The sequence below is a fragment of the Notolabrus celidotus genome, chromosome 13 (assembly GCF_009762535.1).
Source record: "Notolabrus celidotus isolate fNotCel1 chromosome 13, fNotCel1.pri, whole genome shotgun sequence".
Lineage (NCBI taxonomy): Eukaryota > Metazoa > Chordata > Actinopteri > Labriformes > Labridae > Notolabrus > Notolabrus celidotus.
In genome coordinates this window covers 9949612-9963201 of record NC_048284.1, presented here as the reverse complement: position 1 = coordinate 9963201, position 13590 = coordinate 9949612, and the positions used below count along the sequence as shown (strand labels likewise).

The 13590-nt window shown below is 39.6% G+C and overlaps 1 protein-coding gene across 1 annotated transcript; it reads right to left on the bottom strand.

Annotated features, from left to right (window-relative positions):
• Nucleotides 1-346: 346 nt before the first annotated feature.
• clu (clusterin) lies at nucleotides 347-13339 on the bottom strand. Its single transcript, XM_034700249.1, has 10 exons — nucleotides 13210-13339; nucleotides 7512-7676; nucleotides 6344-6492; nucleotides 5492-5662; nucleotides 5223-5393; nucleotides 4888-5089; nucleotides 3559-3699; nucleotides 1654-1874; nucleotides 1218-1408; nucleotides 347-958 (listed from the first exon to the last, which is right to left on the bottom strand). The coding sequence occupies exons 2-10, from the start codon at nucleotides 7624-7626 to the stop codon at nucleotides 946-948; spliced, it is 1374 nt and encodes a 457-aa protein (XP_034556140.1). The 5' UTR covers nucleotides 7627-7676; nucleotides 13210-13339; the 3' UTR covers nucleotides 347-945.
• Nucleotides 13340-13590: the final 251 nt, after the last annotated feature.

The window sequence follows — 13590 nt, the reverse complement described above, 5'->3', positions numbered from 1 at the left end:
AAGTCATACAGTGATTTACTCTACATTAGGTTTTCTGAAAAATGAACAAAAATCCCTGAAATTTTTAGTTTTTTCTTTTTTTTTATTACCTTTTTTTAATGATGTCTTAAGTGAGAATTAATATGAGATAAAAACATAAAGAAATTGCAATGGATGAGACAAACAGAAATCTTGTGAAGAACACTTGAGTACTACAGCAACAAACTAACCAGTCATAATGTAAGAAAAGATAGGATCATTAGATAAAACTACAAAAGTGGCCATGTTTCTTGAACAGCTACGTTAACCCAGATGAGAAGCTCGGACTCTATTTAAAAGAGTGAAGAGAAATGACAAAGACAGTGAGTGGGTTTGAGCAGGTTTTATTAGATCTCTAAGTGTTGCTTCAACACTAGGCTGCTCTACAGAGCAGTTTAAAGCAGTCCTGAACAAAATCTATTCCTATTGCACAACTATAATCTCTAGAGTCAGCAAGTTTAACCCCTGCAAAAACACCCACTTCAACCAACTCCAATAACACTATCAGAGATCTGTGGAAGGGAAGTTCAGGTCGTCAAAGTCACTGAAGCAGCCTTAGAGGAAATATCAGTTTCATCTTAATCTGTTAGAAAGGCTGAAAAATAACTCAGCCACATAAAATCTTGTTTTTAATGGAAACTTACGCGTGAATCATTTAAGTGCTATGGAACTTGTTTGCAAAAGGCCCACCTCACATCAGGCCTTATGTTGGAGTTATTGCAGTCTAAACACAAAGAGGCTTTTAACCTACACTTAGTAAAAATCTTCCCTTACAGCAGGACAAAGAGCTCTAATGTAACCATGAAACCTCTGAGGTTTAACTGTGTCGTTTGCAAAAGCAGGACTAGAAGAGAAGTTGTTCCAGGTGTGATTTCTGATGAATCCTGAGCATTCTCTTGTCAGCAAGATGGGGGCGTTAATCCGACTTTATTTAAGCACACTGTGAAAACAAAAGAGAAGAACATCAGTCATTCTTCAACATCCTATTATTCAGAAAGTATGAACAAATGAATCTTCCCTGCATATTATATAAAAAGCTGTTTCCCAAAATAAAACCCAGTCAGAGAGAACTGCAAGATTTTGGGATGACTTTAAACCAGACTGAAGTTATATCAAAAACTCAGGGGATCAGTATGTCATTGTGCTCTTTTTTTTATTTTTGGGGGTATTTTCACATCATTCCTCCTGCTGAAACTCACATGCTGGTTTCCTTGTAGCGGTCCAGAGCCTCCTGAGCCACCACCTCAGAGAACTTGGGGTCGGTCCAGGGGATGTCGCCCGGCACCGTGAAGTTCATGGGCTGAGAGTCGAAGAGCTTCACAGACACCTTTGTGTCTTCGGAGTGCTTCTCAGTCTCACCTGGCTTCTCCTCAGAGTCCTTGCAGATCACCTGAGGAACAGGGACGGTTTCAGTTTGTCTTTCAGTCACTGCACATTCTCACACTGTTTCACTGCAGATATCATTTTTAGTTGAATAAATGCTGTAATGCCTGTTAAGTGTAAGACCTTTAAATCTTATAGCCTTTAATTACAGAGCAAAAATCTGACCTCTGTAATTCAAGTCAAATTAGGAAAAATGCAAAGCTGCATTAAAAGAGTCAAAGAGTGAAGCAGAACAGCAGCAGGTCTACATACCGTCTGGATCTTGAAGATGTCGTCTTTAGTGCTGTTTGCCAGAGACGACACCCAGCCGAACTGTGTGTTGAGCAGATCCACGATGGAGGAGGTGTTGAACATCTTCTCCTCAAACCTCTTCAGGAGGTTGTTATACTGCTGCGTGAAACGCTCGGTCATGGCCAACGCCGCCTCCAGCTCCTCCTTCAGTGGGCCCTCCAGAGGCCTCTTTCCGGAGCAGTCTAAGCAGGAAACAGAGAAAATCCTCATTAAGGTGCACGAGTGGGGTAAGAAAAATCACTGATGTCCACACTCGGGTAAACCAATTAAAAAACAACATTGTTTTAGTTTTAATTGGAAGCTAAAGAGTCAGGTATTTCAAGGATAAGAACACTATAGCTAACTCTAGACTCGCCACATGGACACTTTACATAAAAGCTCCTGTGAGGAGTTTTTGAGTGGACATGAAATGGACTGAAATAAACAGTGATGCCTCTTTATGACCTTGAAAAGCAAACAAGATTGTTAGAAAAGGTATTGATCATTCCTGTTTTGTTATTTTCAAGCCTGAAATCGCTGTGAGAGGGTAGGCATCAGATGAGGGGATTGACTGCACGTCAAGAAAAATCCTTTTCCTGCAGTAAATATTCTTAATGAGGGAAATAGTTGACTGTTAGTTGAAAGCAGGAGGAGATAACATCATTTACACATGTACAGGAAAAAAAGCAAGATCACTTAGTCCACTTGGGGGCACCAAAGTCAACACAAACAGAAAGTTCCTAATAATAATAACTGATATTTATATAGCGCCTTTCAAGAAACCCAAGGTTGCTTCACAGGGTCAGGTAGGGGGTCTGGGGGTTAGGTGTGGATATCTAACGGGGAAAGGCCTTGAGGAAATGGTGCATTTTGACTGCTTTCTTTAAAGTGTCCAGGGATGGGGTGCTGCAGATGCCGGGAGGGAGAGAGTTCCACAGAGTAGGGGCTACCACACTGAATGCTCTGTCCCTGTAGGTCCGCAGCTTAGCCTGGGGGATGGAGAGGAGACCCAGGTCCGAAGACCTTAGGTTCCGGGATGGAGTGTGTTGGTGGAGGAGGTCAGCCAGGTATTGGGGGGCGAGGGCATGCAGGGATTTGTAGGTGAGGAGGAGGAGGTGATGCGGTACTTTACAGGGAGCCAGTGGAGGTGAATGAGAGTGGGGGTGATGTGCTGTGTTCCTCACAGGAGCTTTAAACATAATTTCCACATAAAGGCCATCATGGCTCAGTAACTCATAGACACATAAATAAGCGGCTTCAGGCTTTATCATATGAGCAGTTGATACTATAATTGTTGTGTTTGAAGTTTTGTTCCTCAAAGTGGGTAAAAACATACTAAAAAATGCATGTTGTCATATTAGGAAAAAGGAAAGGTCTCCTGCTTCCTCTGAGTATTTTTGAAGTATAGAAGTGTGGTACCTTCATGACCCACCAGCATGAGTCGCAGCCCCCTGGTGGGTCATGAAGGTACTGCAGGTGGACAGCATTTTTACAATTCAGAATTAATTCTTATTTTGTCTCTTTAAAAGTGTTACATGTATGTGGATGAATATATTTGCACTGCTGCAGCTTTTTAATTTATAATTTCGCTTTATAAAAACAAATAAATTGTGAGAGAGGATGTGAAAGAGCGCCCCCGTTATACTTACCCTTGGGAATGGCTGAGACAATTGTAACACACCTTTTTTGTCCAAAATCCGACAGCTGTGTCACATATACTTCTTATTATCAAGAATTCATTTTTTAATACTCTATCTCACTCACACTTCTTTACATTCTACATGTATTACCCTCATCACGCGTGTTATTTCACTATTCTAGTATCAATGTTAACATTTCAGAGTAATTCTACTGATTTAAAAGGTGAAGACAAAATATCACACTCACCAATATGTTGGATCTCTTTGCATTTCTGACACTCATCTCTGAACTTGATGCAGCCGGCTGAGTTGCGGCGAATCTCTCTGCACGTCATCTGTCCATTACCAAAAGGTTTGGTGATAACCACGTCCTCGTTCACGTCCCCATCTGTGACAAGATACGTACAAACAGATTTATCTTCACTGAAAAGAAAGTAATGATTTAAGTTTACATCCGAAGTTTGAGAATGACTGAAAAACCCTGCAGAGACTCTTACAGTTCCATTTGTTTCAATATACAACTCAAGTTTACTAATCCCATGATTCATGAGGATTGCTGTCTGCTGCTAGATGATTGATACTTAAACAACAACAATATTGAACTAACAAACACTTCCACAACATTTAAATACACTGATGAGCCTTACCTCCTTCATACCCACAATACATGAGGGCTGTTTTTTTTTTTAAATGAGATATACTGTACATTAATGAAAGTGCTCTTATGTTTTAATCCAAATTTACTGAATGCTGAGAGGTACAGATTTTTTTTCAGCTCTTAAAATTCAAATAAATTGGGAAAATGTTAAAGATGTCGATCAGTTCTCTGATAATAAGTTTTCAAAATGGTCACATGGCTAAAAAATTAATGCCTGTACACAAACTGACTTTTACACTTGACTAAAACGGACTTCAGTAGGAAGTGAGTTTAAAAATACCCAAAAGGCGTTTTTCCACTGCACTTTACCCCAGAATTAGGGACTTTACCCCTGAACTACGTGCGTTTCGACCGGAGGAACCAGGGTCTAAATTTAGTTCAGGGGTAGATAATCTCCCCTGAAAAGCCCTTGTTTTGGGGATAGTACTTTTCAAAGGTTCTGGGACTTTTGGTTGAACGTAACAGTGTCTGTGGAGTTTACACAGTTGTTGAAACACAGAGGGAGTTCCTGGGAATGCATACTAGTTTAGTGTTTTATTAAGATTTCAAAATATTATTAAATATAATTTTTCCTCCATACATCACTGGCCTAATTTGCACAATCTACCTGGGATTCAGCCTGCGGTCGAAATGCTGACAACAATGGGGGCACAGGAACCTTTTCGTTTCCGGGAAAGTAGTTCCGGGGGCTGAAAGACCCCGGAACTCTTGGTCGAAAAGCACCTAAACAATACCTTTCAATTTGTACTTATCTACCTTATCTTGTGAGTTTAGACTTTTACGCAGACTTTTCTCTCCTTTCATTTTGTAGCATTATATTTTTTAGCTGTTTAGCTTAGCTTTAATATGTTTTTTTTTTAATCTGATGCAGTAAATGTTTTAAGCAGACGTGTAATAATAGCTAAGTGATCTTTGTACCCTCATTAGGAGACATGTCTGAGTCAAAGTCCATCATGGAGCCCATGGAGCTGAAGAAGTTCCTGCCCATGCCCATCATCGGGGTGAAGAGATCCTGGAAACTGTGGAAAGGGTCGCGGAAAAGAGAGCGGATGCTTCTGCTGCGGCGAGTGAACGGTCCGAGGAAGAACACTGGAGGACTGTAGTGTATGTGATCAGCCACCTGAATAAAGACAGAGACTGAAGGTAAGGATGTGAAACCAGCATGTGGGGCAGATTATTTCATTAAGTGTGTGGATATGTTTGTCTGTATACTCGTTGTGTCTCTGTGTGTCCTGTGTACAGATAAGCAGTACCTTCATACTGTCTGTAAAGATGCTGTCCACACCGTCAGCCATTTCTGTGTATTTCTCCTCCAGGTTCTTGAATTCTTTGCCCTGTCGTTGTCCCTCTCTCTCCAGGACATCCAACTTCTCTCCGTTGATCCAGATGGAAAAAGGAGACGTTCTGTTCAGAACCTCATCCAGCTATAGGTATAATAAGAACACATTAAATGTTAAATATCTATACTCTCAGGCTGAGACAGTGATGGAAAAAGATTCCAAACATTCAGTGATGGTCTGACCTGTCGTCCCACTAGTCCAGATCCACTGCTGCATGTTCTGGAGTAATATTTAACGCAGGTGTTCTTCAGACAAGGCTTACACTCCTCCCACAGAGTCTTCATCGTCTCGTTGCACACCTCCTCCTCCTGCTCCAGCTTGGTCTCCATCTCCTGAGCCGTACGCATCGCCTCCTGCAGGGAAACAGAGACGAAAAGTTCTAGAGGTAAGCTCCAACTTTGGTGGAATCTTTAGGAGTTAACTTTCCGAGGTCCCTTGTCTCGTTAGATTCCTCTGAATCACTGCCTGCTGCTGTGGACGTGCCATACTCACGCTGCTACAACTACTTCTATACGTCTCACCACTGTCGTCTCTCTCTCTTCTTCTCAATCCCTCTTTCCAACCCTAACTCGGCCGAGGCAGATGTGTGTCTAACATGAGTCTGGTTCTGCTTGAGGTTTCTGCCTGTTAAAGGAAGTTTGTCCTTGCTGTTGTAAATTGCTAAATGCTGCAAAGTGCTCTGCTCATGGTGGATGAAGATGAGATCAGACTGAGTATGTTGTTGACCTGCTCTGTTTGTAAAGCCTCTTGAGATAATATATGTTGTGATTTGGTGTTATATATAAATAAAGATGGATTGATTGATTGGTAATACAGTTTAAAAGCCCTGGACACAATTATTTACAGTGACTTTATAGTCTCATAGGATTCAAAAAAGTAGAACAATGAGCTCAGTCTGTTTGTTGGGCATTCCTGTCAAACATATGTTAAACCTGATGTATGTATTTACAAGGTCAAATCATTAATCATTATATTATTTTCAAATGATACAAGCTTTGGAGCTTTGTCTTCATCCGTCCATCTCTAGATTTTACCTCCTTCTGCGCCTTGGTCTTGGTCAGTGCATCCAAAAACTTAATGTGCTCCTCAGAAGATTTCTGCATCACAGTCTTCATCTCCTTCACTCCGTTAACGGCGTTTTCAATCTGTTTATCCAGGTACTGCTCGCCCTGCAGGGAGATCTCTACAAAAACAAACGCACCGAAGACGTGCTTTAGGTGTAAAGTTTTGCAACGTAGGCAAGGCAAGGTAAGTTTATATATAAAGCACCATTCATACAAAGAGCAATTCAAAGTGCTTTACAGAGTTAAAAACAAAAACCAGAACAGTAACAATCAACAAAAACACACAGCAAACACTTCAAACATTTACATTTTATATGCGGCCAGTTATGTTTGATCTACTCTCTCTGTGTACTTATGTTACTTAACGTACATAGTAAACAGTGTTGGGTCTTATTATATATTTAAATTAGGAGGGATTATTACAAATGATCAACCCTCTTCACTACTCTGAAGTCCGTAACTTGCAGTCTTACTGTCCCGCCGGACACAGAATCACAACTGGTCTTGTCTTAACCAAAATGAACCCTTTAATTATCGATTCATCTCAGAACTTCTTCCCAAGGATTAAGACTCTCACATTGAATCTTTTCTGTGTCCAGTCGCAGCTCGAAGCTGGCTCAGACCTCTTAATTTTAAATATGACATTAAACAAACATAAGCATGGAAACATAAAATATTTTAAAAAATAATATCAAGAAAGACAGAAAGTAAAATTAGTTTTGAAACTTCATTAAAACTCAGTTTTTTAAAAGAAATTAAAGGTTTGCAGTTACAGAAATAAAAACTAAGGTTTAAAAGTGGGTTTGCATCCATTATTGAGGAGTGTAAGCGGCTAAAAAGAGGAATGTTTTTAGTCTGGACTTAAAAGTGGTCAGAATTGGGGCTTGTCTAATACTCTCTGGGAGGTTATTCCAGGTCTGTGCTGCATAATAACAAAATGACAAAACGTAATCCTGTCCTTTTTGGCCAAACTGATATCTTTTTCCAGACATAGTTATCTCTATATATTATGTGATATGGAGATGTCTGTGTTTGTTTTCTGATTAACAAATACAAAGAATGAAAAATGTAAAAAATCATCTTAATTTTTCTGAATTTGTTGAAGTGTCTCTTCGAACTTCTCTGAAGTGAAACTTACGGGCGAGATCATCCTTGGTTGGAGGAAGGATACAGTTGGCTGAGGCCAGAAGGAAAGCGAACAAAGCCAGAGACTTCGACCCCTTCTTCTTCATCATCATCATCATCATCAACATCCTCTCTGACTCTCACAACGGGGCCAGCAGGCAATGATGAAAGTAAAATGCTGAAAGGAAAATAAAACACACATCAGAAATAAACAAAGTCAGTATAAACTCCTTTTGACTTTGCTGTTATGTTGTTGTAATTTCCCTTTTCATCCACTAGAGGGCGGAACAAGCTGCAGAGAATGCAGACGGAGAGCTACGCAGTTAAAAAATGACCCAGCTTGCTCAGCAGTTACCCACCCTTACACAGCATTACACAAAAATAACTGCATGGATCAATACTAATGCATTATTCAAACTCCTCCTGCTGAATGGATCCTTTTTCATTCACCAAACACCAACAAACACTTTCTGAGGTCCTCAACACTGACCTCTGATCAGTTTCCCCTGTGACTTTGGCCTGTTGTGCCTTTCAAACAGCAGGCTCTTTCTGTGTTTACACATTTTCCTCGGATGTTTGCTTCGTCAGCTGCCCACATTTTCAACAAGGACAACGTTAGCTTCAACAGAGAGCGAGAGCAGCTCCTGATCGTCTTTCTCTACACTGAAAACTCAAGATGAAGACACCAAGGAGAGTAAGAAGACAGATGGACTGGACTGCAGCTTTTCCCAGGTGGTTCAGATCTCTCATTGTTGATTATTTCTGCAGCTACAATCCTCCCCTTTCCTCCAAATACACACCTCTACAACCTAAGTACACCAATCTACTGGATCAACCACTACTGAGCAAAGTAGTGATGTTATTTTATCATGGTTAAAAGCTTTTATTTGCTATTAAAGGATGACGGGGGAAATACTTTGAACACCACATCCAAAAGTATGACGAAATGCTAACCAAGCATATGGACACTGACTGCATCCATTCTGTGACTGTGAAAAAGTCCAAACCATGGCCACTGATCTGCTGCATTAAAGCCTCCACCCTTCTGGTGTCCAGCTTTGCACCACAGTTTTGGCACCTGGCAGCAGAGATTTGCTCCCATTTAGCTACAACAGCATAAGAGAGGTCGTCAGTCCCCTCAGCCAGGCCTATAACCTGGCGTAACAATGGGTTATGAGGTCAAGGTTGCAGAGCAACACCTCTGGAATCTAAGTGGCCCAAGAACCAGACAAATCTGCGAGCCCATGTTATGTTTGCTCTGGCAGATGCTCCTGTTCACCACACCGTTCAGACAGATTTCCAGGAGCCTGATTGAGTTCAGGCCACTCAAAATTGTCTACCAAACACTGGGCAGCCATTAAGGCGTTTTTTTATAAACAACCAATGAGGCTGCCACTTAAATGTGAAATGTTCTGCCTCAGTATTTAAAGCTACAGTATGCAACTTTACTCCATTAGAATTTTGGTAACAGATTTTGATCATTGTATGTCACTATGTCACATCGAAGTGCTACTTTAAATAAATGTGTCTGATCTGTGTTGCTGAACACTCGCCCCTTTGTGTTCAATTAAAAAAAGACTGGTCTGGTCCAAGCAGCAACCTCCGGTCTCAAACTATGAGGCCCATGTGGAAGTGTTATAAACTGCAATTCATCAAGAATCCGCTTGAGGCTGGCTGCAGAAACACCGGAAACCACATAGATATGAATGGGGAAAAGACGATCTTTGCAGCATTAATAAACATGTTTACAGCCTGGTTCAAAAAACGGCTTGGCCCTACGTAGCTAATTTCTCTAACGGCACACACTGTTTACAAGATATTAAGATTACGAGTTTTTGCCCAAATAAGGACATGACTGACTTGACTCCCGGACAGGAACACATAGCTGTTGGCTAAGAGGCTCAAACTCCGCCCCTTTACCCCACGCTATGCCTGGTTGAGTTCTGCATTTCCAATATGGCTGCCGCCGTCGATTGGCTTCAAAACAGCGCTCAGGAACAGATGGGTCACGGATACTACGTCCAAATTGTATACAGTCTATGGTCTGGTCTGAATCAAACAACCAATCAGGATCAGCTTGAATGTAACTAACCAATCACAGTGACTCTTTACAACCTTGCATAAAAACACAATAGGTTGCACATACGTCAGTTTACATGAGTATTGATATTATTAACGCAAAAGCTATCATCATACTGAAGGGCTTTGTTACTTCGTCCACCATCGTACTGTGAATATTACACCCGAGTGCTTTTGATGACCTCTCCTTCCTCTTGAGACTAAACCCCTTCCTTTGGTCTGACAGGGAAGACTTCCTGCTCGGAGGGACACACTATGTGTGAACGGGCAACTTTAGAAAATTTCAAGGACAGATTATTCACATACGCACTCATGCGTCCTGAAAAGTTTCAGAAGTGTGTAACTAAACAAGTACGCAGAGTGCTTATTATAGCAGCTTCTGATACCTTTACTTTGGTCATAGTGAGTTAAATTCTTAAGGTCATTATAGGATTGAAGCTAAAAGTGCGTGTTGACGAATACCAAATCCTAAAACGATTGCTTTGTATACAATATGATAATATGACATTTCTTCAAAAGCAGAACTCTTATGTAACCAGTTTTTTTTATGTTCGAAAGAAGTAGTTCATCTCTTGCCTGCCCACCATCTCCTGTTCCTATGGAAACAAACACAAGACAGTGTTTTTTTTTTTTTGGTATCATATTTGGTTTAAAGCTTTCAAAACACCATAGAAATGTTTTTAAATCTTCCATCAATTGCATTTTTTCAAATCACCTAATCTTATACTGGAGTTTAAGTAGTATCGTCAAAATTTCATTGAAGCTGAATTATTTTTAAATTGAGTGAAATCATTAAAATCCAAGACTCCATATTTTCAGGGCTGCTCCATTAAATTCAAATGAATTACTCTGGATGCATCTTTAGAAGTATTATGATCCATAGTTGAATAAAAAAATCCAGTTTTTCTTCTCTTCTTTACAAAAAAGAAAGTAGCAATAATTTCCAGCTCACTGCACGCTGAAGAAACTTAGAGGGTATTTCTCTTCAGAACAAAATGTCATCATCTCTCTCAAACCCAGAAGGAATGGTCGTCCACCTGGGGACCGAAAAAAATGTCCCACTTTGTCCTCCTCCGTATGAGCTCACAAGTTTCACAACTACACTGCAGCAAACTGCAGCTGCTTACACAACAAGGTTGTTTTTCCATTTTACAATAAACTTAATTACAGTGTGTAAGTTACTGGAAGTTTTGTAAACAGGAAACAGGAGCCTTTTATTTATGAGGGGGAAAAAAGCAGACTGAGTAAACCTGGACATGCAATGAGCAATGAATAAGAGAAGAGAGAAACAAAAAACAGAGAGAGTGAGAGAAAGACAGTTGAACAAGTTAAGGAAAAGGAGGGCAAGAGGAGAAATAATTTACAGTGCTATTTGCTGCAGCTGTAGGGGTCCTTGTTACACAACTGAAAGAATGTAAACTGACTGCCTGGCTAGATGTTGACTCCAAGGGCGTCCAGTAAGTCATGTTAAATCTTCATTATGTAAAATACAGGTGAATATCTGTTCATGGTGCAGTGCATGGTTTCTTTGTAAAAAAAAACAAATCTGTATGAGATGCTGAGCTTGGAGTTTTTAAGAGTCCACATCCAAAAAGAATTGTGTATGGCAAGGCATAGAATCAGATGTATCCCTTTATAATAAAACTACATTACTATCAATCTGTTATTATTGTACTTTATATTGTATTACATCATTTATCATGGTATTCTGTTCCATTTCTTCACAGTAGGTCAATGTTACCTTACAATATTACCTTAAAACATTGTATTCATACACTATGCATATGTAATATATATAAAAAGTTTAAAAGACAGTGAATGTTTGAGGAAAAATATTAAAATTTTACCCAATTCCAGCTTTTGGTTCTGGGTCCAAATGTAAGAATTTTCCTATTTATTTATTATTTATTTCCCTTTTTTTTTTTTAAAATGACTGTAAGGGCCTGTCTCCACTAACAGCAACACAAGCACTACAGACTATATCAGTAGATGGATGACACAACTGCACCCTGAAAGTGAAGCCAAAACATTTAGAGTCCCCGCTGGTGATTGGCTGCATTATAGGTCATAAACCCCGCCTCCTTCTTTATAATAAACTAGAAAACTAAAGAAAGGGTGTGACAACATGATTCACAGCTCTCTGTTGATAAATGCGGCGAGATCAGCAGAATAGAGGAGAGAGAAAACGTAGCAAACACTAGCTCGTAAGCTATTGAGCTTTCTGTAACCATGAGTGTCTGCTTCAAAACGACACAAGATTATGTTCTACTGTGGACTGTACCAACCTGAGGGATGGTTGGTTTTATCCAGAAGTTAAATGGGTGTTTTGTTCAGCTGAATAAGCATGACCTCAATTCTACAGCTTTTATCAGCTTCATCACTTTTGTGCTTGTCATGGCTCCAAATACGTCATCAGCACATTATCTCAGTGGGTGTACTTTTTTTTACAAAGGGGGGAGGCGGTGTCATCCATATACAGTGAATGTTAGGTTTTATATTGTCAAAAAAGAAAGTACTACTAAAACCTTATATTTCATACATCAAATTGTAATCCTTGATGACCATAAACATTAGTTGAAACCATCAGCTGTTTTTTTATTACAAAGGTTATATCCTTAAACCTTAATACTTTACAAGGTTACACAAATCACAGCTACTAGAGTTGCTTTACTAGAAATCTTTAAACAGTTAACTAATATAGTCTGATTTACTGCACTTTTTATACTGTATTGTAATCTGTTCTTTCTTTGATTTAAGTGTCTTTGGTTCAATGTCATTTCTTCTAGTCATATTTGTTTTCCCAGCTCATATACTGCTGATTCTTCTGTTTTTTTCTGGTCTTCTTTGTAGGAAGCTTAGAGCTGCAGAAAACGACTCTCCCCGTCCCAGAATAAGAAAGAACAATTAATTTAATCTGGATCACCTGAGCTACATTTGAAACAAATGGGACACTCGTACATGTGGCCTCATTTTAAGTGTTTGGGGATTTCTTGTACTCCTAGGATTCACTTGTCATATGGTTGAGAAGATATTAGGGTCAGTTCGTGCTATTCTGCAGTGAATGTACGAATGTACGTATTATAGGAGGATTAAACAAAATTCACACATTATTACTACAATTGTCTTTAAGAATCCACCCTGCATTTACTTATACTCTATTTTTAGATTCAGTAAGCTGCGTCAATAACACATCATCATCAAACAACATGTTTACTTTCACAGTTTATGGTTAATACTGCAGCTGGGTGTGCTTGTGGGGATAATAGTAAACCAACCACAATATGATGTCACACACCCTAATCCAGTTGTTTTCATCCGAAGATGGAGGTCACACCCATGAGTAGGCAACACAAACAACATTCAAGAATCACGATAGTCAGCATATTTATGCAAGTGATCAAACAACTAATGGGAGCATAAGAAAAATGAAAAAAAAAAACTATTTCTTTTTCATATCTGACATTTCATGATTTCATCATGTTGAAAGACAAGCTCTTGTTTTGCACTCTGCTCAACTCTTATTCATCATAAAAACACAGTTATCAGGTTGCATATAGAGACAGTTTTTCTCTGAGCATCACTGAGCTGCAAACCCCTCGACATAATAAAAGATAGAAGCCCCTATGACTCACCTCTGTTTGTTTCCTGAGACTCCAGACCGTCTGAAGCTGCCCCGGTCTATCTGCTGCTCGTATTTATACCAGTGGATAACGGGGACGGTGCAGACATGTGATTCACTGACCGGGCATGCTGCCTTCCTGCGCTACTGTCAAAGCACCCTAAACACTACTCAGCTTCCAGGTTGAAGCTTCAAAATAAAGTCTTAGATCTGCACCAAATCCTTTTTATTTACAGTCTATGACCAAATCTGATTTAGATGAGAAAACATGACCGTATACTGAGGAAAATGACATGAAAAAAAAAATTACACCAGTGGTTTAATAATAATAATAGTAATAATAGTAACAATAGTAATAATAATAAGAATAAGAATAAGAATAAGAATAAGAAGA